General features: G+C 42.5%; 5 protein-coding genes across 5 annotated transcripts in view; 4 read left to right on the top strand and 1 right to left on the bottom strand.

Moving 5' to 3' along the window:
• CSUI_007947 (uncharacterized protein) overlaps window positions 1-1,537 on the top strand; it is a 2,136-nt gene extending 599 nt beyond the window's left edge. Inside the window, exons 2-3 of the mRNA XM_068068088.1 lie at window positions 159-465; window positions 1,169-1,537. Coding sequence (XP_067919942.1) covers window positions 159-465; window positions 1,169-1,287 — 426 coding nt within the window. The 3' untranslated portion in view covers window positions 1,288-1,537. The remainder of the gene's footprint in view (window positions 1-158; window positions 466-1,168) is intronic.
• A 369-nt stretch (window positions 1,538-1,906) lies between these two features.
• On the bottom strand, window positions 1,907-13,253 carry CSUI_007946 (eukaryotic peptide chain release factor subunit 1). Its single transcript, XM_068068087.1, has 8 exons — window positions 11,489-13,253; window positions 10,608-10,762; window positions 9,513-9,673; window positions 8,576-8,827; window positions 7,684-7,850; window positions 7,149-7,316; window positions 6,176-6,376; window positions 1,907-5,499 (listed from the first exon to the last, which is right to left on the bottom strand). Exons 1-8 carry the CDS (start codon window positions 11,572-11,574, stop codon window positions 5,382-5,384), a joined length of 1,308 nt encoding a protein of 435 aa, XP_067919941.1. The 5' UTR covers window positions 11,575-13,253; the 3' UTR covers window positions 1,907-5,381.
• A 735-nt stretch (window positions 13,254-13,988) lies between these two features.
• On the top strand, window positions 13,989-15,365 carry CSUI_007945 (uncharacterized protein; the record flags this gene model as incomplete). Its single annotated transcript, XM_068068086.1, has 1 exon — window positions 13,989-15,365. A coding segment is annotated over exon 1 (900 nt), but the record flags the coding sequence as incomplete, so codon positions are not given.
• A 296-nt stretch (window positions 15,366-15,661) lies between these two features.
• CSUI_007944 (uncharacterized protein) lies at window positions 15,662-16,448 on the top strand (the record flags this gene model as incomplete). The annotated part of the gene is made up of 1 exon (XM_068068085.1): window positions 15,662-16,448. A coding segment is annotated over exon 1 (153 nt), but the record flags the coding sequence as incomplete, so codon positions are not given.
• Window positions 16,449-18,137: 1,689 nt separating this feature from the next.
• CSUI_007943 (swim zinc finger domain-containing protein) lies at window positions 18,138-26,328 on the top strand (the record flags this gene model as incomplete). Its single annotated transcript, XM_068068084.1, has 2 exons — window positions 18,138-20,764; window positions 22,041-26,328. Coding segments are annotated over exons 1-2 (6,171 nt in total), but the record flags the coding sequence as incomplete, so codon positions are not given.
• Between the last annotated feature and the right edge of the window lie 31 nt (window positions 26,329-26,359).

Here is a 26,359-nt window from a genome sequence, read left to right as displayed (position 1 = left end):
TATCTAGATGTATGTATGTCTATCTATGTAAGAATATGAAAGTGTATATGTTTCTATATGCGTACATGTAGATCTATGAATATGCATGTATATATATGTCTATATATACGAACTTATCTGGAGTGTATGCACACCGAGATTTTTGTGTGCTTCTGATCATGTTTGCTTCTGCGCAGACTGACGTGAATGAAAGAAAAAGAAGGAGAGGTCTTCGAAACGAGATAAGTTTGATCATGGAGACCTTCTCAAGTATCTTTCTTGTAGTGAGAAAAGAAGATATCTCTCAAGATCTCCCCTCCCCTTTCATTCTCTGTCTTTTAACTGACTCTTTGCTCTTTTTCAAGACCATCTTCTCTTCAAATCTTTCGCATTTTCTCCCTTGTAAATCATACAAAGTCGTGTCGGTCTCCTGGCGCTTCTGTCTCGAGGCTATTCAAGATCGCATACCTCCTGATACACCTCGGGGTAAGAGAAGAAAAAGAATGAAACGTACAGACGCAATGGGGAGGGAGATCAAGGTCAGAAGGTCATCTTCGTAGACAAGAAGAAGAGGAAGAAGTCTCGACATGCAAAGGGGATCATAAAAGAAGAAGAGAACGAAGAGAAAGAGAGGGAGAGAGAGAAGGTCTTGTATATATCTCATTTGTATGGAGTGCATGGAAATGAAAGAACACACATACGCCGTCTCCCATGTTCCTTTCGAGTCAATGTACAGAAGCCAAGATTAGAAAGTTAAGATTAGAAGGAAAGATCAGAAAGATGAATGAGAGCTCTTGTTGCTTCCTCGTCTTTCTCCTCTTCCTACTAGTCTGCTCTGTTGCTGCAATGGGTCATGTTGAATTCTGTCTCGTGTGTCTCTCCCCTCCTCCTGTCTCTCTACATGTAATTCATATGCTGCGCTAGACAGATAGATGGACATAGACATAGATAGATAGCTATAGATCAGTGATATATAGTAACGCCAAGGTGTATATACTACTAGTGAAGCTATAGGTAGCTCAACAAGCCTTTTTTCTTCTCATCTCTTTGTATGTATGTACACCTATCTACCTCTCTAGCTATCTTTATAGAGTCATCATGCATACGCTCCCTCACTTCCTCTCTCTCTTCTTCTCACATGTAAATCTTTCTTTCTTTTCTTTCTTTGCGTGTGGTTTGGGTATTTTAGAATTTGACTGGCGAGACGGGGGAGAGAAGATGAAGGCTATGATGGAGCTAACTCTCCTAGCTGAAGTCTTCTCCTTCTTCTTCTGCAATAGCAATAGTAGGGACAGGCATGCTGACTAACGACGAATCGAGACCAACAGGGAAGAAGAAAAGATCTTTTCAGAAAGAGAAAAGAACGACTGACTTTTGTCTCTCTCTCTTTTTTCTTGTCTCTCATCGAATGACCATGCCGTCTCTCATTTCTTCAGACGAAAGAAACGACAATTTCTCTCCAAAACAGTCTTCCCTCTTCTTCTCTCTTCTTTATCTATCTATCTGTATGTGTCGATCTTTACTTCAAACCGGTAATGTATCGTTGGCTATCGTAACAGACGAAGGAAGCAACTCCTCCTGTCTTAATCTTCTCTGCTTCTTTTATCTCCGCGAAAACATACATCTCTTCATACATGTGCCGCCTGTACATCGATACGGGAACCTAGCTAGCTAGCTATCTAGCTACTTGTATCGAATCGTATTTGGTCCCACCCCCCTACGTATCTATCTACCTGACTAGCTCGCCTCTCAGTCTCTTCCAGAGACTCGGATTTCGATCGCTTCGAAGTCTTAGCAAATGAACAAGAAGAAAAAGAAAAGACGAGGACAAAGAGAATTGAAAGAAGAAAGAATGAAAGAGAAGTTGGAGAGAAGGGCAGAAGAAAAAAGAAAGGTGCAAGCAATTGAGAGAGAAAGAGGGAGACAGAAGATGAGAGAACAGAAAGAAGAAGAATTTCTCCTCCCGTATCGACATAGAGATAGAAAGATAGATGGATGCATGCAGATAAGAAGAAGTCGTCTTTGACTCGATGCAAGAGAAAGAAGAGAAGAGGAAAAGAGAAGAGAAAGAATTACCATCATCCTCTTACTAAAAAGGGGGAGTCCTCTGAGAAATCTCTTCAATCACGATCACGACAAGCAAGAAGATAAATAGAGAGGTCAAGAGAGAGTATTGTGAAAAGGGTCTTCTTCTTTATCTCTCCTAACGACTGACTCTACAAGTCTATCTATCTCCAGTGCTATTGTGGTCGTGGGTCTCCTTCTCTTCTTTAATCTTCTCTCTTCTAAGAAATCTATCTCTTCTTCCTAATGCCCTCCCTCTTCCATCGCGCGCCGCTCTCTTTTCTTCTTTTCTTGCTATGTATCTATCTCTATCTCTCTCAAACTGCATTCCCTATATCTGTCATCGCTATACACATACATAGTAGACGTACATATATATATATTCTCTATACACACATACCTACCCAAATACACATGATCGACATGTCTATAGATCTACCTGTGTTAACCATCTCTTCTCTCTCTCTCTCTTTGACTGTATCTTCCTCGACATCGACCTCAAAGATCTCTATCTTCAATCGATCTACGTACGTCTCCCTCTCTCTCTAGACCACCATCTCTCCTTAACGTCTTTCATCTACCTTTGATCTATCTGTCTATCTATCTCTGTTAACATATCTATCTCTAAGTCATTCACGAGAAAAAGAGAAGGAACGTCAACACAAGGCTAATGAAGATAAAACATACAAAGAAGAATCAGAATAGAGGCATGGAAAAGAAGAAAAGACGAAAGAAGCTTTGAATACACCGGACAGGCGAATTGCAGTCAAAGAAAATTCTATCAGCAGATATTCAAAAATCGACCCTTCAATCCTTATCTATCCTAAATCTATCTATTTGTCTTTGATCAATCGACCGATCTCTGTGCATTTGGACTTTTCTCATTCAATCATTCAGTAAGCAAACAAGTACGATGTTTACGGTGTACGTACACTTCAAAGACACAACGGGAAGAGGAACAAGCAGACAAATGACCTTCATTCAGTGGACTATAAGAGCACTTTTTCTCTCTTTATCTCTCTCTAGGTACCTATCTATCTACCTATCTGATCAATCACTCTGCATAGAAGCCATCCCCCTACTACTCATATGACTAGCTTCATCTATCTCTATACATATTTCAAGCCTTCCCTACTTACAAAGTATACAGACAGACAGGCAGAGAGAGGGGTATGTCTGCATTACATCTAGGTCTATATACGTCTACCTTTAGAGATAGATACATAGATAGATGGATGATAGATACCATAGAGATATAAAGGATTTGTATAAGAGAAAGAAAGAACGGAAAAAATAGCCGAGGTTACGAGAGGGAAGAGAGAGAATGAAGAAGGAAGAAAGAAAAGAGGAAAGAAAGCACGAGAACGTCATCACAGAAAAGAGTCAAAGAAAGGAAGAAAGAGAGACATAAACTCTTGTTTTCTTCATCTTCTTGAACTTTCAAGAGCAGAAAGAAAAGAAAGAAGAAGAAAAGAAAGAAAGTACAAACCACATCTTCACGACCGTCTATCCACCGTGACGAACGAGCTTTAGCCTCTCTCTTCGTCTTTTTCTTCCTTTTTCTGTCTATCTCGATCTCTCTCTGTCCATTGCTTCCTCGACAAAAGACTTCTCTTCTTTCTCGTAAGAAGCAAATCAACCTGGCAAGAAAGAAGCATTCATTCCTACAGCAAAATCTTCAACGAGAAAAATAAGAAGACCGAGACAAAAGAAGCACATCGCCAAAAAGCAAGAAACATCACTATCATATCTCTCTATCTATCTTCCTTCCCATCTTCCTCTCTTTCTTCTTCTTTCTCTGCAAGTTCATTTACTTCTTTCTCTTCATCTTCATTCATTCTTTCTTTCTTTGAGACACGAAAGAAAAGGAACGTCCTTCTTCTTCTTTTCTCTTTCTGCAAACTCGTAGACGTCTTTTAGAATTGCCATTCCACATTCTTCTCTCTCACTAGCACTACTACTACTAGGAGATAGCGGGCAGAAGGAGCCTCATAGAAAAGGAAAGATCTTTGTTTTCTTTCTCTTCTTTTCTTCTTTCTCTCCTTCGGTTAGCATCATACACACAGAAAGACTGAAGAAAAGACAGGGAAAGAAAGGAAGGGAGAAGGAGACATGCACCTCGAAAAGAATTGAGTGTATGTACACCTCAGAGAAATCTGCTACTAAAGTACCAGAATTTCTCTCTTCTTCTTTACACAGACAAACACGATAAAAACGAATAGAAGAAACACTTTTTCTTTCTTTCTCTCTCTCTCTCTCTCACCCTTTCTTTCTTTTCTTGTTTGAGCTGAGTGAAGAGAATGAAGAATTTACTTTTTCCGTTGCAGGGTTGTTTCGCTGATGTCTCGTCTCCACGTGATCGTATAGAGAAAAAGGAGAGACAAGCCTTTCTGTCGACTCCTCCTACTTCTGGTGCAGGTAAAACTTATTGCTAAGACGCTTGTCTCTCTCATTCCCTCTGTCCGTACTTGCAATGCAACGATGAGGAAAAGAAGAATAACGACTACAAGGAGAAAGGCAATTAATAAGTCACACGAATGTAAACATAGCTATCTATCTATCTATCTATGGACTGATCTATCTTTATCTCTCAATCTTTATATCTCTCAGTTTATTTCTCTGCGTGTAGAGAGAACAGAACGCTTGAGCTAGATCGTCTTCACGACTACTCTCGTACTGCTACTACTACTACTACGGTCACTTTCTTTCTCTTCTTCTTCATTTCTCTTTCTCCATCTCTCTCTCTCTCTTCCTTGCTTTCTGTCCTCTTATGAGAAGCATCAGGTTGAAGATAGAAAGAAGAAAAGAAAAAGAGAAAGAAAGAAGAGAGAGAGAGAGTGAAAAGTTTCTTCTATGAGAGCTGTTGAGGGAGATGGATGACTCCTAGCAGCAGAGGGCTCGTCAAGAAATATGCAAATATACACCTGTTAAAAATACCCTAGGACAAGAAGAGAAAGAAGAGAAAGGAGAAGAAGAATCAGGAGCGACAGGAGCTACGCCTCAACAAGAAAAAACTAAATCCATCCGTCAAGCCATCTGTCTCTCTTTCGATCTCTTTCGATCTCTTTATCTTCATCTTCTTCTCTCTTCCTTCTTCTCCATCACACATTCTCTCCTTCACTCTCTTTCTTGACATGTGAGAACCTTATCTATCTATCCTTCTCTGTCTCGAAACAGAGAAAACAGAAAGAGACACAAGCGACAAGCTTTCTTTCTCTCTATCTTTCTGTCTTTCTTTCCTTTCTTCTTCTTATTCTTTCTTGCCTTTCTATCTCTCTTTCATTCTTTTTTCTCTGCAAGCGTTCTTCTTCCTTTTCTTTTTCTTGTCTTTTTGCTTTTTAGATGAATTCGTCTTCTGCATCGACGACTTCGTCATAATCTTGGAAGTCTACTCGATATCTCAAAATTCCGCCCAAACCTCCGAACCCTCGCTCGAACTGCGCCCCTTCCTGCGACCTACAGAGAAAGACAAAAAGAAGAAAGAAGGGACGAAAGAAGAGAAAAGATAGAAGAAAGAATGGACGGTAGGTAGATGCATAGATAGAGAGATGGAGAAAGATGGAGAGGAGAGGAAGAGTGAATGAAAGAGGAATATCTAGGTAGATATATAGATAAAGAAAGAAAGGCGAATAGGCCTACAATTGGCTGATTCATCCATCACAAGATACATAGAAGAAAGAAGTGAGACAGAGACACTTCAGAGGATAGAAAGAAAAAGAGAAAGGGAGAGACGGGAATGGCTAAATGGGCTTCTTCTCCATCAGGGAATGAATGAATGGATGAAAGCTCTTCTTCATATCTACCTTTTCCTTTGCTTCGATCCTTCTCGTCTTCTTCTTTTTCTGAATTTCCTCTATCGGACTCCATGCATAATAAGATCTACACACACACACTCTCTCTCTCTCTCTGGAGAAAGTCGAGGAAGGTCTAGAAAGAAGCAAAGCACCAAACGAGGAGACACCGAGAGAAAGAGACGTAGGGAAAACAAGCGATAAGAAAGAGAGAAGCGAGCTAAGAAGGTCAATACGGGAAAGATAGAGAGATAGATACATAGATAGATAGATGAATTGAAGATCGAGTGAGATAGATAGAAAGAGAGATTGAAGATGGAGACAAAGGTGTAGCGACCTACTTATTTGTAACGAAGTCAAGAGTGGTGCCGAAGCTCTTGTAGTTATTTACGAGCCATTCCGATAGAGAAATCTTTTCAAAGACTTCCAACTCGACGCCGTCGTCATCTTTGAAGAGCGCGTGATCTTCCCCTCCTCGAGTTTGGTCTGGAGTGACGTGAATGATCTTCTCCACATTCGTTAAAGGATTCTTCAATGTTAGTCTACACAGGAGGGGGGGAAGGAAGAGAAACAAAGAAAAGAGCGAGAGAAGGAGAGATGAAGAAGGGAGAGAAGAAGGAAATAGAGATGTCTATATCTTAGTAAGAAAGGAGAAGAGCAAAAGAGAAGAAGAAGAAGCCTCATGTATGTCAATAGAGACATCAAAGACGAAGAAAGTTCATTCATAGATAAAGAAAAACGACCCATTCCTTCCCTCTTCATCATCTACGAGGTGTCTTTCTTCTCCTTCTTCGACTTGTTCACGAGTTAGAATCTCTCTGCGTATCCACACTCATGAGCCATCTTATCTAGAAGAAATCCATACTAGACCTCCATCCATCCACCCCTTTTCTTCTTTTCTGTTGAGAAGGATTCTTCCATTGTTTACTTTGCCTGCTTGGGCTGCAAAACAGACATTCACATCCCCGAGTCCCACGAGGAAGGAAAGAAGGAAGGAAAGAGAAGCAGCCAAGCCAAAGACTAGGACTACTACTAGTAGTAGTACTGCTAGTAGTAGTAGGACTAGTACTATTACTACTCATCGTCATAGTGACCGAACAGAGGCCTCAGGAGAGAAAAAGAAGATCAACAAGAAGAAACAGAAAGGAAAAGGAAATGTCCCACACATCTGCACAGAGGGGATAAATAGATACATAGATAGATATACATGCTAGTTAATCCCCCATGCACTGCATATATGATAAGAATAGGACAGGTGTGCGTGCCTGCGTAGTAGTCATAGAAGTCATAGTAGTAGTAGGATGGCAACCATACCTTTGTATCTCTAGGCCTTCGTAGACAATGAGAAGTTCGACGGCACCCATCTCCAAGGCTTGAAGAGTCTCTTGCACGCCGAAGACATACTTGCCTGTATCTTGCGCCACTTCGTCAAAGAAACGACTAATTAACTTCTTCTCCTGGATGAACTTCACATTCGTCAACCTACACAAAGAAAGAAAGAAAAGGAAAAGAAAGAAAGAAAGGTAAAGAAAGAGAAAGGACGAGTCGAAGAAGACTTGGAAATCTAGTTTCTCCTATGCACACATACCAGTTGAAAAGTGTATCTATGTAGGCAGACAGACAAATAGATAGATGGATAGGCAGAACGCTTCATGTATAAACCGATTGAAGATAGATACATATACATCAACAGAAGTACCAGTAGATAGATTAAAGAGAGATCAATAGATAGATAAGAATGGAGATCGAGAAAAGAAGAGAGAAAGAGAGATGTATGATCGGCCTATAGATGGTTGCTGTAATTCTCCCGAGGGAAATAACGAGAAGAGAGAGAAGAAGTTATTCTTACGCTTCAGCGGAGAGCTCGATAGCTTGATTAAAGCCATTATCTCCTCCATATGACACATCGACAATCTTCACGACTTTAGCTTGAAGTCTCTGATCGAACATTCCACTCGTAGCCAAATCATTCTTAAAGTCTGCACTCCCTGCTAAGATCAAGCCTGACACGTTCACCTGAGAGAAAGAAAAAGAAGAAAAGAGAGGGGAAAAGAGAAAGAAGAGATGAAAGAAAGTCCAGAGAGACAGCACCTGATACAAGCGAAGCATATCCATAGAAAAGATAGACAGGACAAGCGAGAGGAAGGCGAATGTCCCTATAGATCGATAGAGCTGAAAGATACAAAGAAAGGAAGAAAGAAAGGCAGAGTATTCGTAGAGAGAGATATAGAGAGCAAGACAATAGAGAAGACACATGGAAGCCTAAGTATGAAGGCTGAATGAAAGAGAGAAAGAGAGGTTCCCGCAGGAGGAGGAGAAGAAAGAGAGAAAAGAAGATGAACAACAGTAAAAGAAAAGAAGAGAAAGAAAAGAAAGACATATCAGAAAGATGACAGCAGTAGTAGTGAAGAAGAGAAACGAAACGAAAGAGCAGCAGCAGCAGCTAGGGGAGTTGAAGAAGAGCTAGATACTAGAGAAGATAAATAAAAAAGAATGAAGAGAGAGAGAGAGAGGGGGGAGAGATCAGCCATCTTCCATCTTTCTTCTGAACTGGAGGGAAACAACGTGGAAAAATGGGACATACAGAAAAGAAACGAACCAAGACACGGAAAAGAAAGAAATGAAGAAAAAGTGAATCTCTCGCTCTCTCTCTCTTAATCTCTTTCTTCCTTCCACTCTTGTCTTTGCATGCATTCTTTTCTGTCTCTGTGTTGGATATGCATGCCTAGACCCTGCCTTACTTTATCTTGCGTGATGAACATCTGCACAGCCGTCTCTGCGACTTTTCGGACGTAGTTATGCCTCTTCTCTAATCGTAGACGCGCAAAACGCATAGCGGACTGGCCTCCTCTACCGTGCTTCTTTGGAAGATCGACGGTAAATCGATGGAGAATTTCTTTCGTGCTCCCTTGTAGAGTTGCAAACAAAGCCCCATTCCCATCCAACACAATGAAACCAAACTTCGCATCCGATTCAAGCAACTCCGATAATGCCTAGAAAAAGAGAAAGAAAGAGGAAAGAAGGGAGAAAGAAAGAAAGAAAAGAGAGAAGAAGTCGAGGGTGAAGAAGAAGAAGACGCAAAAAGAAAAGATTCCGCGCGGCATGCAACGAAAAAAAAAGAAACGGAGGACAGAATGAATGAAGAAGAGAAATGACAGAGTTGTACATAGACACAGATAGACATAGGGTGTACATACACATTCTAGAGAGATGTATTGCCAAACATATAGAAGATAGACGGCCAGGAAGAGGATTCTAGCGAGAGAACATGGATGTCCTTCCTTCTCTCTCCTCCTTTCTCAGTAATTTCTTTCTTCTTTCAAAAGAATACGCATTCCCCACATGCCATCAATCAAAAGAACCGAAAGAGAGAGACAGAGAAAGAAAGAAAGAGTGAGACAGAGAAAGAAAGAAAGACAGAGTGAGACACATTCCAGAGGTTGTTTCATTCCTTCACTCTTAGAAGGCATGCAGACATTCCTTATGATGCCTCACGATGTTTCCTTCCTCGACTCCGTCTCCTTGCAATTCTTCTTTTCTTCTTCTCATATAAGACTCTATATCACTACACCTGACTCTACCCAAGACCTACAGGGCATCTATCTATACGTATGTAGATGTAGGCATGAACAGCATATGCAGTGTATATACACCTCCTTCATGTGTGTGAATCCATACCTCTACATGGAACTTATTATCGCAGAGATAGAGCGACGTATTCACAGCTTTGAAGGGCTCGAAGTCGATGGAGACTTTCTTCTCTTTTCCATCCTCTGTGACGATTGTTCCACAGTAGACGACCAAACCGTTAGGAGGAGTCTTATTGTACAACTTCAACCCTATGCACCCAACCAGAGATAGAGAGACGGCACATCTGTATCTATCTATCTATCTCTCTCTCTCTCTAGATAGATAGATCTATAGAGCGAGATCAAAGAAGGAATGGAGAAGAAAAGACAAGACAGGAAGTTGTTATGCTTAATCTTCAAATGATCTTCTTTCTCTTAGCGAGAGAAGAGAGAAAAGAAAGAAAAGCCTAGATAGAAATGACATAGAGACAAGTCACTTGCTACACTGTCTATGTGCATAAGAATTTATATCGCGTACGCACATTCAAATACATCTACATAGATGATAGATAGGTAGATGCATGCATATATGTGGGGAGAATCTTAATGCATGGGAGAGATGAAGAATGAGGGCAAGAATCGTCGTGAGAAGAATCTGTTGATACCGACGAAAATGAAAGAGATGAACGGGAAGAAGAAAGAGATATCTCCTTCTGCCTCTCTCGGAAGAAAGCTCGTTTGCATATTTATCTATCTTCACTCGCCGAGCAGCCTATTCTCTTATGTCGATTCAATTATCGACCAGCTACCAGCGGTCGATTGTGTTGGATACAATACGCAAAAGAGTGTATATACACCCCAGCCCAAACTCAAGAAAAGAAAGAAGGAGAAACACTAAGAGAAACACAACGACTGTTCACCTCTCTATTTCTCTCTTCGTTCATTTCTTTCTCTCTTCGTTCATTTCTTTCTCTCGCTCCTCATTTTTTCTTTCTCTCACTGTCTGTCTGTATGTGTTTCACTCCTTCTCAACTGAAGAATCTCCGACGGACACCCCCGCTTTCTATCGCGCAGCTAGGCAGAGAAATAAGAAGGTAGACAGATTTAAGATATATAGATAGATAAAGATAGATAGATAGACTAAAGATAGACAAGAGAGTCTTCATAGATAGATAGATATATAGATGAGAGATAGAAGACTTACGTTGTTGCGTGGAGGTGATAGCTGAGAGAACGGAGAGGCGATTGACACGAGACTTTATATTGGAGGCCGTCCCAAACTCATCGGCTAGCATTTTGTTGATCCGTGTTATTTCATCTTTAGGCTTGATGATTAAACTTATCATAGAGGTGCCATTCCTAAGAGAGAGAAACAGTGGTCCATAGAAAGAAAGAAAAGCAAAGAAGTACACAAGAGATAAGATACCCGGCATGAGTCTACGCACTGATAGACCACAGGTACAAATAGATTCGCTGTAGTCGACTTCCTTCCTAGCTAGGCACGTGTATGGGGGTGAGTTTATAGACCTACACTTTCATACAGTTGGCATCGTAGACCTAGAAGATAGACTGGCTATAGACAATGAGATAGATAGGCAGAGTTGAAAGATAGATCAATGAAGAGAAGAAAGGGAGATTCTAGAGATAGGTGTACAGGTATGTGTACAAGAAATCTATTTCGCTGCCCCTCCCGGAAGGCATGGATTCTTCCTAAAGACGGAAGAGAATGAAAACTCTCGAGAAAGAAAAGAAATGATCCTCCTCCTCCTCTATTTTCTTTCTTTTTATCTGTCTATCTGTCCTCTCTCCGATCTCTCACTCTCTTTAAACACACAAGAAGAAGACTCGGTCTTCTTCTCTATCTCCCCTCTTCAACCCTATCTAACACTCTCCCTCTCTCTCTGCTCCTCGTTCTTTCTCTCCTCTCTCCTGTCCTTTCTCTCTCTTTCTCTGTTTCTATCTCGTAGTCTCAACACGAAGTGGATCTCTTAGGCTCTCCGATTAGACACTTATTCTCACATCTTTCCGTTCTAAGGGGTAGAGAAAGTAATTGTTTGGTCTATTGGTATAAGGTGCTACACATACCCTCTTGCACTTTCTAGGTTTTTAATGAGTCGCTTGATCTTCCATTGCTCGATACTCGTGTCGACGTCTCCCTCTGTCGCTGACATCTTGATAAAGAAAGGCTTATTGGACAGGTCGACAAAAGAAAGAAAGAAGAAAGGATGAGATGAGAAGGAAAGAGAGAAAGAGAGGAGAAAAGAGCTTTCTTCTTCTTCCTCCTGTTCTCGACCTTAGATGTATCTCTCTTTGGAGAGCCGCGAATACAACTGAGTGTATGGATCTCCCGTTGAAGGTGGAGAGAGAGAAGTCGCAGAAAGACAAGGGCCAGAGTGAAGAGAGAAAACGGATAAGATGGAGAAGAAAAGACGATGAAGGAAGGAAGAAGAAAGAAGATCGAAGGCGAAGAGAGAACAACGAAACGAAAAGAGAGAAGGGATGTATGGAAAAGAGAGTGAGGTGAAAAGAAGGAGAAAGTCGGGAGAGAGAAGGAAGCTCCTCAGCAACTCGAGTAGAGAAACAAGGAGAAATAAAACTGAAGAGACCTATTACGAAGGATGCATGCTAAGATGAAGAGCCTCTCTTGAAAGAGAAACAAAGAGGAAAAGAGAAAGAAGTGAGGAAAATTGACAAAAAGACAAAAAAACAAAGAAAGAAAGAAAGAAAGCAAGAAGGAAAGCAAGAAAGGTTAGTCAGTCGGCGGGAGTTGCTGCTGGGCAGAAGAGAGGAGGACGCCAGAAGAAAACGAAGAAAGAAAGAAAGAAGTCTACCAGTAATGTGGGAAGTCTTGAATCGTGTCAGTTGAGAAACAGACGACGAGCGAGAAGAAAGAGACCAAGATTCTAAAGGAAAAAGAACGAGTGGTCGAGGTCAGAATCTAAACCGTGAAATAATGGAATGGAGAGATGAAACGAAAGCTAACGGAAGAGAGGAGAATTTACCAGTGGATAAGAGTAAAGAAGAACTATAATTTCTACTTCTGCATGAGAATAAGAAACCCTAAATCTTTCTCTCTTTCTTTCCTGAAACAAAACGAAGTTGCACTGCATGCAACGTGAGCAAACTTTGCATGAAGGAAGAGGAAAGAAGAAAAAAGGATCTTTCCCAAGAAGACAATCTGAAGAAAAACCCTAGGACAACCAAGAGAAGGTGAAGAAGAAAGGAAGGAGGGGAAAAAATGGAGAAGAAAGAAAGAGAAGAAAGATGAAAGACTTCGACAAGGTCTCCAAGGACTCGCAGCAGCAAGCAGTACGGGCGAAAGAAACTACGAGGGGGTGGGGTGGTAAAAAGAGAGAGAGAGAGAAAGACTCCTACGAGAAAACTTGGTAAAAAAGGAGATGAGAAGAAAGATAGACGGACAGAAAGGAAATGAATGAAAGGTCAAAAGAAGAGAGATAACTGTAGGTGAAGAAGAAGTGAGGAGAACCGCGAGAGAGAAAGATCCCGATCGTACGTACAACGAGGAGAGAAGAAACGGACCCGTCCCCGCGAGCTAGAAAGACGAGCTAAATCAAGCAATGAGAAGAAAGATTCTTGAGACAAGAGAGGAAAATACAGGACCAGAAAAGGAGACAGAAAATAAGAAAGAGAGAAGAAATGCAACTAAGTCAAGAAGAACTTCTCCAACCGAAAGTAGTAAAGGAAAAAAGAAACGACACAGCGAGCAGAGACTCCAGAATTCATTCATTCACTCAATCTCTCTCGCTACGGTTCCCACGAGGTCTTCTTCTTCTTACCTACAGAAGCAAGCCGGTCCGGCTTATATACGGAGACTCTCTTTGGATCCATCAACGGGGTGCTGCGGAGTGACCTTCGTTGGTCCCCCTCCCTCCCTCCCTCCTCCTTCCCCTCAGCCCCACAAAAGCAGGAGAAAAGCGGCTGTGTCTTGTCTTTCTTTCCACATGCTTTACGTTAGAGAGAAAGGAAAAAGACTTTCCCCTTCGGGTGCATGCATGCATGCATGCAAGAGTCGAGGGGGGGGGAGACGGACGGTGAAGAGAGATAGGAAGTGGCTGGATGGATGAAGAGAGAGAAAGAAGAAAGGAAAAGTGGAAAGGAGAGCGAACGACAGATAGAGAGAAAACAGAGAAGAAAGAAAGAGAAAGAATGAGAGGTTGCCTTTCGTAGACTTCTACGGAGGTCCGTGTGTGTGGTGTGGATAGGAATGAAGGGAGAAGAAAGAATTTCTTATGGATTTCTTGTCTGTCATGTTCTTTCCCCTTCCCCCGACCGGGGATGTTTGAGCAGGGTTTCTTGCGTTTCTTTAGAGATTAAGAAGGCTTCTCTCCGGCGTAGAGAAAGCTTCTGCAGTCGCGCACCGCGTCTCTCATTCTACCTCCTCGCCTTCCTGTGTATAATGTGTATATATGCATAGCGTGTATATCTGCATATACACATGAGCCTGTTCCTTTCTTTTTCTCTCAAGATCTTCCCTGCTAACGTCTAGGTAGAACATTCTCTTCTTCCTCAATAGGTGGGACGTTTCTCTTCTTTAACGAGCGCGAAGACCGCACTTTTTGAATCTCCTTCGTCAAGACAGGAGGGGCCTTCATGGCTGATCAAACAGACTGCTCCTCCTCTTCCTCCTCATCTTTCGGTTAGCTAGATCAAGGTATGCACGGTCGGGTCTATAAGATACCATACAGAGATAGATCGATTTAGAGATAGAATGAAGATAGATAGCTACATAGATCGATTCAAGATAGATAGGAGGTTAATGTGCAATCGATCGATAGATAGATAGATCGAGGTCGATGTGTCCTTTGTAGTTCTTCCTTTCTCTTCTTTGTTTCTTCTGAACTGAGATAAATCACTTGCGGGAATTCTTTGACGTGTTTTCCTTTCATTCATTATCTACATTCTCCGGTCTTTCTTTCAGATGCTCCTCATCATTCTTCTCTCTTGCTTGTTTCGTAATTGAGAATAATCCCTTTCAGTTAATTCTATCTATCTCTTTTTCTTTCTTTCTCATTCTTTCTCCGTATACAAGGCGAGAATAGGTATGTTGGTGCGCCTGCTTTCTTTCCTCTTCTCTCTTTCTTCTGCTTCCTCCTTCTCTCCCTTTGTCACTATCCTCTTCTTCTTTTTCTTCTCTTGGAGAGGACGTCACTCCTCGCTTGTTCTCTGTCTTTTTCTCCTTTCTACTCCTATCCTTATTCACCCGTCTTCTTCCCTCTCGTCTTCTCCTTATCATCTTCGTCTACCTCCTCTCCTTCCTTGTCATCTTCGCTTCATACCCTCCTCCTTCTCCTCTTTGAGATCTTCTTCTTCTTCTTGTTCTCTTTCGCGGCACATCTCTTTTTCTTCTCCTCTCTTATTTATCCCTTCTATTTCTTTCAAAACATCATCTTCTCGCTTCTCCTTTTCTCCGTCTTCTTTTTTCTCTCAGTCTTCTTGTCTCAAGGCCCCAAGAAAGACAGCACATCTCTCTCACATCCGCAACTGTTCTTTTCTCTCATCCTTCTTCACAACTCCTTATCTCTCTTCTCCTCTCCCCCTCTTCTTCTCTGACTTCTCTCACTCCTCTCTCTCACCTTCTCCTCCTCCTGTTCCTCTCTCACCTTCTTCTCTTCACAGCCGCCCTTGCCTCCCCATCTCTCCTCCTCTTCTTCTTCTTCATCTTTCGTCTCCACGTGTTTCCCCGCACCCCTCTCTCTTCTCTCCTTTCTCTCTCTCTTCCTCTCTCTTCAGCAGTCGAAGCAGTACAAGCAACCCTCAGTTAGTCCCCCGGAAGAAGAGAGGTAGTGATCGAAGAAGCTCTTATTCATCTTCTCCTCATCCAGATCTTTCTTTATCTTCTACAGACCTTGTAAGAGCCTATGGACGTGTTGTCTCAGCTCTTCCAGGGGGTGCGTTCCTGGTAGAGCTTCTCTCATCTCCTCCTTCTCCTCTCAGTCCTGATGCGAGTCAGGGTTCTTCTTCTCTCTCTTCTTTCTCTTCAGAAGAAGGGGAAACGAAGAGCTCTTCTTCTTCTTTTCTTTGTGTGAGGACACCTCCTGGCTTGATAGGGAAAGAGATGATATGTACACTAGGTGGCAAGCTGCGCTTCAATAGAATAAGAGTGCAGCTCTATGACTATGTAGATGTGGAATTTAATGCTATAGATACGTCAAGAGGAAGAATTGTATATAGAAGAAAAAAACCTCTATAAGATAGATAGAGAGATTGACGATCGATTGCAGATAGGTAGATACATAGATGGATTGAAGTCGAGAAGAAGAAGAAGAGCATTAGAGTCGATTGATAGATATTTCATTCGATATGTATAGCTTCTCTCTTTTGAAAAGAAGAAAGAGAAAGAAGGGAAGTGACCGGAGACCGATCTTTTCTGTATCTCTCCATTTCTCCCAAGCTTTCCCAAGTGCATTCTTAGCCTCCTCGTTACTCTAGGGTCTTCTTACAAGACAGAGCGGCTAGATACAGAGTATTCTGGGCCTTCATCTCTCGAAGCTAGCCTGGGGGTCATGCCTGTTGCTTTTCCGGCCTGGCTAGTGGTATAGAAACATATACAGCTCAGGGAGGATATAGGGATAGATATAGCTAGATGCAGATCTACACCCTGTGTAAACGTATGTATGGAGTTCACATTGTATAGGGGAGGAAAAAGAGGGAGAAAGAAAGAAAGATAGGCTATTTGGAGAGAAGAGAAGAAAAAGAAGAGTACGAGAAAGATAAGCATTATGGATCAATCGAATGAGAGGAAGAAGAAGAAGCAGGTATTTTCACCTGTGGATTGATATACAGGTCTAGATAGCCATGAATATCTTTCGTACTCTGTGAAGGCCTTCGCCACGACACTTCTCTGGAAAGTAGATCTGTCTGTTATATTCCATGTTTTATTTACTTTCCTGTTTGTTTCATCACGAAGTTAACAGATTAGCACTTTCTTCTTCTTCACTTTCGTCTTCTCTCTTTCTGTCTTTCGATTCTTCTTCTTCTGCCCGACTCGCCTCTTCATCCTACCTCACACAGTTTGCTGAGGGTGACGGGATGTATGTACACCTCAGAAAAAGCTTCCTTTACCTATCATGCAAGTGCTTTATGTCACTGGAGTGTAGAACTTTTCCTTCTATGAATCTTGAGATATTTTCTTTCTTCAAGAGTCGAGAAGAGAGAGAGAGAGAAGAGACTGGAGTAGATCTTGTCTTTGGAAATTGGTATCTTAAGAAGACTCGGTCATACACACTCTTTCTCAAAAGCAGAGGAACGAGAGAGAAAAGAAGAGGAACAGAAGATTACCTTCTTACTTGCAATGGTTACTGCCACCAAGATTAGCAGCAGAGTCCTGCACGGAAAGAGAAGAGAAAGAGGGGAGAGACATAGCTAGATAGGTCGATAGACTCAGGATACATAGACAGATAGATAGATTAAAAGTCTACATCTGTCAGACGACGTGCATTGCAGAAAGGAGGGAGAGTTCTATACAGCCTTTCTGCATGCACTTCTCTTGAATCTTCTTTATCTTTGTGAAGTTGAGAAGCTGGAAGAACGGAAAAAGAGCAGAGACATGTTCTCCGGGGATTCGTGGAAGATTCCTTGATAGATTCATAACTTTTTCACTTGAGTAGACGAAGACAACAACTAATGAAAGCGAGGAGAAAACCGTCACGATGATCGTGATGCTTTACGAGAAGCCCAGAAAGAAAAGAAAGAAAGAAGGCGGCATGCACGTGTATGTATAGAGAAGTCACGACAACGAAGGTATTTGCCAAGAACTCTTCATGCGTTTCTGCCGAGGTGTATATACACCCCCTGAGGTTCTATAGACATCACTTAGATACAGGACAGGCTGAAGAAGTAATTGCCTCGACCATTCCTACGCTCATCTCTCTACTGTTTAACCATGAAAAGCAAACAGACACTTCTTCCTCTTTCTCTCTCGCGAAGATTTGTATATCTGGAGCTGCACTCTTCGATCATGAGAAAGCTTGATGCTACTTAGGCACTGCGTTGAGGGAATTCCAGCTTCTTTGCTCTCTCTATTCAAACCTAGACAGGTATAAAGATATAGAGGTGTCTGGGATCTGATGGGCTATAAAACGCCTAAACTCCTCTTCCGTTGACGAGATTTACTTCTCCTTTTTCTTTCTTTTGGCCTAAATAGCCTGGGAGACTGTATCTGTTGAACAGCATTCATTGCACGTTTATTCTCTCGTGTCCTTTCTTTCGCGTGATGTGGACATACGTTAGCTACCCATGTGTCGATACGAGTGGGAGGTGTACATACACCCCGTGTGGATGTAGAGGGATGTAGGAGTGATATAATCTATACGAAAGGTGAACCTGAGATCCCTCTTGTCCATGCCTGTTAGAATATATGAAAGCATAACTCAGCATACAGTCATACATCTATCTCTCTTATGTCTATCTTTAACTGACGCACGCCTATCCGCCCTTGCCGACGTCTTCTATCAAACATGACGGCGTAGGAAGCTCCGGCCTTTTCGTCGCCTCCAGCTAGAATCCTCTCTTACTCTTCTTTCTTTTTCTTCTTCATCTTCTCTACTTCTCAACTCTCTCTCGCTCTATAGTGGTGATAGGAGTCTGTTCTCCCTCGAGATTCTCTTGCATCTCTCTCTCCTATCATTTCTGAATCTCGTCACTTCTTTCTGAGAAGAAACATTCTTCCAACTCAAATGCTCTTCCTCCTGTTTCTTCTTCCTAAAAGTGACAACTAGCTACCTTCAACCCACCACCATTCTTTTTCCACGTCGATTCATCCGTGCGGGGAAGAGGCCTCCCTATCGATTCACTTCTCTCCCTTGGGGCTTCCCTGCAACGATGGGATTCGGCTTATTTACGGAGACTGCGGGAGAGTTCATTCATGCAGCATGGGACACGAGTCAAATCGAGTTGGCGAGTGTTTCTTGAACTGAAGCGAGAAGGATAGAAGATGCTCACGAGTAATAGATGATCCTCTTCCTCTTACTTTCCTACTCTTGAATGCATCTGGAGAACATAGAGCTGATGGACACCTCCTAACTTCTCCTCTTTTCTCTTCTTTACAAGTGAGTAGATAGGTAGGTAGAGAGATAGATAGATAGATAGATACATGTGCCTGGGGGTAAAGTCTTCTTCTCTCTTCTTGTCGACGGCATCTCGCTATTCGATCAACGACCCCTTCAGACAAGATGGATGGATGGACTTGCTCCTAATCTTCATTCATCTTCCTATTAGACAAAACATGGAGGAGAGGAAGAAGAACGAGAGAGATTTCTTCCTGATCATCATAGAGGAGATGAGCTAGCTAGGGAGATTTCTTTTCTTCCTCTCTCACTTTCTCGACGCCTGATCTGTTTCTAAAGATGGCCGTTAGGAAGCGTGACTGACCGTGGAAGGAAAAGAATTCTTTCTTTCGTGTCTCGAAAGGAAGAGGGAATTGATTCAAGAAGGGGATCTCTATTTATCATCACTTAAAATGTCAGAAAGAAGAGACTGCCCTCCGAATCCTTCCTTTCAAGAAGGAGGCGGAGGACAGCCGTCTTCTTCTTTTTTTTCTTCTTCTTCTTATCAGTCTACGTTGTCATCTGTTCATCCATCGGGGGTTTCTTCTAATGAAACACTGCCTTGTACAACGACTACGATGACCCATCAAAATCCTTCTCCTTCTCCGCTCTCTTCTTCTACTCCTATGCTCTCATCTTCTTCCGACTTTCCTCATATACAACATAGAGTCAGTCCATCGACTTCTTCATTATCTCACTCGAATGTCTATACACCGTCGCCTCCTTCTTATTCTTATCATTCTCAACCCCCTCATCCATCTTCTCGTCAAAATGCCTTTCCTCCTTCTCCTCCTCCGCCTCCTCCATTCGAGGGAGGACCTCCTCCTCCTCCTCAGGTGTATGTACACCCGAGTCGACCTTGTCTTCACTACAACAGCAATGTCTCGTCACGTCAGCGTCAGTATCAGCCATCTCAGCTCGGAATTTCCTCATCTCGAACTTCGTCCGTAGAATCTCAGAATCCATCTTCATCTCCTTCCTCTTCTCATACACCGCCTCTTCACTCAAATCATTCTTATCAACCTTCTTCTTCTACTCCGTATTCCTATTTCCAGCAGCATCAATCTCATCCAAGGCATCCGAGTAACTACTATCCTTCATCCTCTTCTTCTTCATATTCTTCCTCCCCGTCTCCTAGTGGTGTACATACACCTCATAGCACAAACTCCAATGGTTCTTCTCAAAATCCTAGTTCTTCTTCTTTTCCCTCTTCTTATCCTCCCCCCCCGCCTTCTTCTTCATTCAATCCACTGACTTTCTCTTCTTCTTCCTCCTCTCCTTTCTCTGTCCCTGCGCCGCCATCTTCTTATCATTCATCGCAGTCTTCTTCCCCTCAACCTTCCCAGCGATTTCCTTCGTTTTCTTCCTCTTCTTCTTCTGGGCTTTCTTCTCATGTAGCTCATTATGAAAATTTCTCTCAACAGAATGTCTTCAAGAAAGAAGGACAAGAGAAAGGAAAGCTGAAGGGACATGCCGCGCATACGAGACCGAAAGAAGAGATAGTTATTTCTCTACTTGAGTCCTCTTCTTCTTCATCTTCATCTTCATCTTCTTCCGATACGAGTAGTGAAAGTGACAAAGAAGCTTCTCAGCAGAGAACATCTGGAGGCAAGGCTCGTCAGCTCAAACAAATTCCTGAAGCAACTTCTTCTTCTCCTTCCTTCTCCTCTGGCTCTATCCAGGTAGGAGAAGCTCTTTCCTCTTCTTCTTCTTCCTCTCTCTCTTCATCTTCTTCTTCATCCATACTGCAGAAGGTTGAAGAGTTTAAGAAAGGAACATCAACCTTAAGTCAAGAAAAGAGACATGTCCCTTCCTGGAGTCAGACACTTGCAAGACAGATCGATCCTCACTTGGGACTTTCTTCCTCTTCTGCAGATTCTTCTCTTATAGAACGAAAGACTTCCTCTACTTCTTATTCTCACCCTCTTTCTCGACCTTCTATCTCTCACGTGAAGAAGCAGAGACATACGAATGATCTCTCTGCTTCTACAAGAGACGACAGGGGGAGAGGCAGAGGAAGAGGGAGAAGAGATATGAACCCTTTTCTTCTCCATGATGCTTCTTCGCGGTCGATGCAGGAGAAAGAAGAAGAAGAAGAGAGAGCGTGTATAGAAAACAGTCGGCTTCTCTTGCGTAATCATCTGGATGGCATTTGGCATGTCATTCCTGAGTTTAAATCGCTAGCTGGAATAGCTAGCCGCGGTGTCTTGTCGAAAGCTCAAAGAATCGCGGCCATGGAAGACGGCGTGAGGAGAACAGAAGAAGACAAGCAGACGTTCATTGTACACTCCGATACGTAAGAAGGAAGAGAAAGCAAGGAAAGAAAGAAGAGAGAATCTAAACAGAAAGACAAAGAGATACGGAGATAGAAGTGTCTATGTGTTTACGTAGGTTAGCTAGATGCGTGAGTATGCAATTCGATTCTCGAGACAGATGTATAGATTTAGACGTCTCAGTCTCAACGTATCCATACACCTGCCACGAATCTATCTATCTATCTATCTGTCTCTTCAGGCGATCTCTGATCTATCCATGTATCTCTGAGCTGTATATCTATCTATCTATCTATCTTCAATCTATCTATGCGTCTATGTCTAATCTATCTATCTATCTATTTTCAACTATCTATCTACCTTTAGTCTATCTGTGTATCTTCAGTTTAGCTGTCTATCTACTTGTAATCTGTCTATGTATCTACAGTTTTCTTGTGTGCCTTCTTCTTTCTCTCCTTGTGTGAGAGGTGGTGTATGTACACTAGAAAGCAGCAGTGGAGAGGATTCCTTTCGTAGAGTGGCTGTGGAGTGTTTGTAGAGGCTCTCAATGAGAAGTGTAAAGATATAAGACACTTTCTTCAGACGCTCGCCTCTCTTCCTGCTTCAGATAGGAGGATGGATATACACATCAAAGGTAGATAGATAGATAGGTAGATAGATCAAAGATAGACAAACATATCAAAGGCATATAGGTAGGTAGATTGATAGATGGATACCTCGCTTTGGCTACTCTTCTCTCCTTGCACTCCGTGGAGAACTTCCAGTTTCCAGAGTTTGCATTCTTCTTACTACCTAGTAATTTCTTTCTTTCTCTTTCTTTCGTTCACTTTATTCTCACTTTTTCTTTCTATCTTTCGTATGTTCCTTGAGTATATAGATGGTCTCCGCATATTCTCACGTGTCTGCACCCGTCTCTCTATTCTAAGCTCTAAATCTCCATGGAAAGACATATACGCCAGACTGGGTTATCTCTCTCGCTGTCTCTCTATGAATCTCCTGGTATATGTCTCCTTGTGTATATACACCCTGTTTGAGTGAGATGTACCTGAGAAGTCGGGTGGAGGAGTCTTGTCGTTTCTACCTAGAGAGGTGTCAAAATGATGGTCGAATCTCCCCTTTTTATCTCTTCCTCTCTCTTCTCTCTTTCTTTCTTCCACGAAAGAGAAGGATGCTGTTCTCTCGTATCTTCTTCGTTTTCTCCTCTTCATTGGCATGTAACTCCATCTCTCTCTCTCTCACTGTCTCTGTCTCTCATTCTTTCCTTTTCTTTTGTCTTTCTGGTTGCTGTGCCCTTGTTAGGTCGAATTGTCGCTACGTGGATCTTGCTGTATGCGAGTGTAGCTGTCCGAATCATCTCCCCCCTTGCTCTCACATGACCGCTGTGGCTTTAAGAGCTGCTCCGAGGTATCGGCTTCAGTTTGCTCTCATGACATATATCAAAATTCATCTTCTCCGTGAAGAGAATCCCTTTGTAGATCAGACTTCTTTCATTTCTTTAGCTCCGCCTCCTGTTCCGTCTCTTTCAACGATTTTAGCTCTCGTGAAGAAACAGTTCTGGAGTGTACATACACCTGAAGACGTGGCTGTAGCCGCTCTTCAAGGAATGATCGGATTACTGTTGCGATCCTTTCAGAAAGCGTCAGGCCGGACTCCTCAAGAATTTCATGAGCTCCCGTCATCCGTTGACTTTGTCAGAGAAGAAAAGAATAGAATGAAAAGAGGCGATGATAAAGATGAAAGTACACCTGGAGTGGGACAAGAAGAAGAAGAAGATGAAGAAGAGGGAGAGGGAGAGAAAGAAGAAGAAACGAAGAGGAACAAAAGAGAAGAGAAGAGTGAGAAAGAGAATGGTGAGACGAAGGAGAAAGGAGAATGTGAGGAGACGGCGAAGAAAAAGAAGAGGGAGAGAAGAAACAAGAGAAGAAGAGGAGCCTACGATTTTCTCTTCGAGTCCACTGAAGATGAAGAAGCAGAAGAAGATAGAGATGCTGTTAGCTTGCCTGGCTCATGGAGTTCTTCTAGCGAGGAGGATTCTGCAAGAAGGCCGACGAAGGAGAATGAGAAAGAAGATGAAGATTTCTCTGAGAAAAGAAATGGAGAGGTTGGAGATAACCTGAGAATGATCAAGAGAAGAAGCAGAAGAAGATACGAGGAGGAGAAGAAGATCGAAGAGCTTCTGGATAGATCTCTTTCAGTGCTTCTGAAGCGTTTTGAAGATTGCAGAGAAAACAAGAAGAAGGGAGAGGAGACACCTCGCAGTTCCTTCTGCTTGTTCTTTTCTTCGCTTCTTTCTCTTCCTAGCCCGCATGCAGAGAGGAAGAAGGAGATTGCTTTTCATCCCTGTCTCGAGATGACTTGTACTCATGAGAAAGAAGAAGAAGAAGGACAGAATGATAGAGAGGAAAGTCCTCACCCTTCTCCGAGAGATGAAGAAAATGAAGAAGATCAAGAGAAAGAGAATAGGGAGGCGTTCTCGAGATTGCCGAAGAGAACTGAAGAACGAGGAGAGAAAGACGGGGATGATGACAAGGAGAAGGAAAAGAAGTTTTACCCAGTGACAAGTAGAATTGAAGCAAAGGAAAGAACAGAGGAAGAGGAAGAAGAAGAAGACTCGTATATCTTGAAGCAAGTGTCTGTAACCCTGAAGCATATGTTAGAGAAAGGAGAAGAAGCGGAGGGGGAAGAAGAAGAAGATTGTTTCAGCTTCTTTTCTGAAAGAGAGAAGAAGAAGTTCATGCTTTGGTGTCTGTTTGAGAATTGCATGCGCGGTATTATCTCGGGAGAATCTTCTTATCTTGTAGAAGATGAAAGAAGACACAACAAGAAGAAGAGAGAAGAGACAAGAAGAAGAAGAGAGAGACACTTTCCCATGCCTGCTTGTCTCCTGTTTAACTATATGAAGAATCTGAAGCGAAGAAGAAAAGCCAGTGGAGGAGAAGAAGAAGAAGATAACCCAAGTCTCTCTCTCCCTGTCGAGGAGGTCGAGAGGAATGAAGAGATAGAACTTGCGGAAGAACTCCAGGAGAAAAGCTTTTCATCGAACGGAGACACAACACATGTCGACCAGGAGGCAAAGAAGAAAAATAAAGAAGAGAGACAGGAAGAAGATGAAAGAGAGGAGGAGAAGAAGAAGACAGAAAGGACGAAAGAGGAGAAGAAGAACCATGAGGATCACGTCCTTTCTTGTCAAATCGAGGGAGAAAGGGAAGGTGACGCTGATGTGAAGAGAAGAAAAGAGAAAGAAAAAGAGAAAGAAGAAAAGAAGAGAAAGAATTCCAGTGACGCTCTTCTCTCCAAGGTAAAACAATTCTTTCATCTTGTGTGGGGTGAATCTTTTACTTCTTCTTCTCCTTCCTCTTCTTCTTCTTCTGTCTTTCTGAAAGCTTCGGAAGGTGTCTCTCATCATCCTATTATGGAAGGTAGTAAAGAGGAAGAGGATAGAGAAGAGAAAGAAGATGAAGAGAGAGAGAAGTTATCGTCTCGGTTGCTCTATGAATTTCAGGTCCTTCGACGCGAATTTCAACAAGACGACGGTGTGGGGGTCTCTCCAAATGGGGTGTACATACACCCGACAGCAATGAAGACAAGAAGAAGAAGAAAGAGGAGAATGTTTGACGAGAAAAGAGATGGAGAACGGATTCTCAAGAATCTGCTGAGCTTTCTTGCCGAGCTTGAAGATCGTCTTTCCTTACAGAAAAAAGTACTCTCTTCAGCTAAAGACCAAGAAGAAAGAAAGGACACACCTTCTCATTTCCCGGGAGAGATCTCTCCTTCTTCTTCAATGGACTCTCATCGTAACGCGGACGTTTCTAACGAGAGAACAACTAAAGCAAGGAGAGAGGCATTCTCTTCTTCTTCCTCCTCCTTCTCTGTGGTGAGAGAGATTCTAGCTCATCCCTTGTTACTTCAGAGCTTGGCTCAAGATTTCTTTACTCTTGGGTCGAAGCGTGTCACGAGGGGAGAAGAGAAGGGGGTGGAAGGTGAGAGAGAAGGGCATCGCCACTTTTCGAGAGAAGAAGAAGAAGAAGAGAGGGGTGATTCTGATGGATATGAAGATAGAAGATATGGGCGAAAAGGAGGAGGAAGAAGAGAGAAAGAAGAAGATGAAGAGCAAGAAGATGTTTCGTCAGAAGAAGAGTTACAAGAAGAGAGAGAGAAGGTCGGTGAGGGGAGAAGTGATAGAAGAAGTAGAAGAAGGGAATCGAGCTCATCTTCTTTGTTCTCAAAAGAGAAGGAAATAAGAGAGATTCTCCCGTTCCTTAGGGAAGGCAAAGAAGGAGAGAATGACCTGAAGCACTTCAAGTGTTTTGTCAACGACGAGATCATTATTACTTTATTCTTTCTTTTTCAATCGATACAAGGATCTTCTTCTTTTTCTCTCTCTTCAGTGAAGTTGGGGGGGGAAGGAGGACAAGGAAGAAACGGAGGTGTACATACACCTCATTTGACGATCTCTTCATCTTTCTTCTCGGGCAGACGTCAAAGAGAAGGAAGAGAAGAAGGAGGAGTTGTGAGAGACAAGAGAAGGCTGGTGTCAAGATATCAATGCCTTCTACTTCTTCATCTCTCTTCTTTCTCTTCTCTTTCTCATTCATCTCTTCTCTCGTCTTACCTTCCTCGAAGTCTGCAGGCAATGGCGAAGCTTGTCACCTCCGCACAACGGGCTCTTGGCGTCTTTCCTTTGCAAGAACTTTTCAGAAAGAAAGTAGGAGAAGAAGATGACGATGAAGAATCTACTTCAGGAGAAGAGGAAGAAGAAGAAGAGGAAGAGAGAAATTCTTCTATGGATTTATCATCCGAAGGTCGATCGAGACTTGAACAGATGCATGCAGCATCGATTCTCCCGGCAGTATGTCTGCTTGGATCGGAGTCTTTCTCTTCGTCTTTTTCTCTTGCTTCTTCGTGTTTGTCTGAAGACATATTTCCTTCTTTTTCTTCTTCCTCTTCTTTCTTCTCAATGATCGCTTCATCCGGGAATCGTCTTCATACGTCCTTTCCTTCACATCTCCTCCGTTCTTCTTCTTCTCCTCCTCTATCTTCTTCTCTCCCAGTAAGCCTTCCATTACTCTCATCTTCTCTCTCTCCCCTCCAGATCGTTACATTGGTCGCTTGTTCTCCTCCTCTTGTTGATCTTCATTTGTATCTGAACTGGCCTTCTCTCTTTCAGCCTCTTCATGGATCTCTTCTTTCTTTTCTACATCGACATGCCAATACTTCCCTCCCTCTTCTTCCTCTCCCTTCTCAAGCATCTGATATACGAGGAGAGAAGAAAGAAAATGATTGTTTCTCTTCTTCTTCTTCATCATTATCGACTCTGACTCTTTCGTCTTCATCGTACTTTCTTCTTCTTGGGCCGCAGGTCCTTATACGTCTCCCTCGATTGCATGCGTCTCTTGGTGCATGCAAGGAATCGATACATCCCTCTCAAGACATTCCACCTTTCTCTCTCGGTTCTTCTAGAGAAACATCTCTTCCTGTCCCATCTATACCTTGCTCTACGAAACACGTCAATGACTCTCGTCTTTGCTTTTCTTCTTCTCCTCATTCTTTCTCTGTCTCGAAGGCATTAAAGGAAAGATCTGTGCAAGAGAGAATCTCCTCCCCTTCCACATCACCTT

Source organism: Cystoisospora suis (genome assembly GCF_002600585.1).
Source record: "Cystoisospora suis strain Wien I chromosome Unknown contig_4314, whole genome shotgun sequence".
Lineage (NCBI taxonomy): Eukaryota > Apicomplexa > Conoidasida > Eucoccidiorida > Sarcocystidae > Cystoisospora > Cystoisospora suis.
The sequence above is the reverse complement of the archived record's forward strand: the minus strand, read 5'-3'. Positions and strand labels throughout refer to the sequence as shown.

Excerpts from the sequence above, each read along its gene's own strand:
- CSUI_007946 (XM_068068087.1), bottom strand. The coding sequence starts at position 11,574 with ATGTCAGCGACAGAGGGAGACGTCGACACGAGTATCGAGCAATGGAAG. Across the intron at positions 6,377-7,148 it reads GAAGGCCTAGAGATACAAAG|ACTAACATTGAAGAATCCTT; the intron begins GTATGGTTGCCA and ends CCTCCTGTGTAG. Across the intron at positions 5,500-6,175 it reads CTTGACTTCGTTACAAATAA|GTCGCAGGAAGGGGCGCAGT; the intron begins GTAGGTCGCTAC and ends CTTTCTCTGTAG.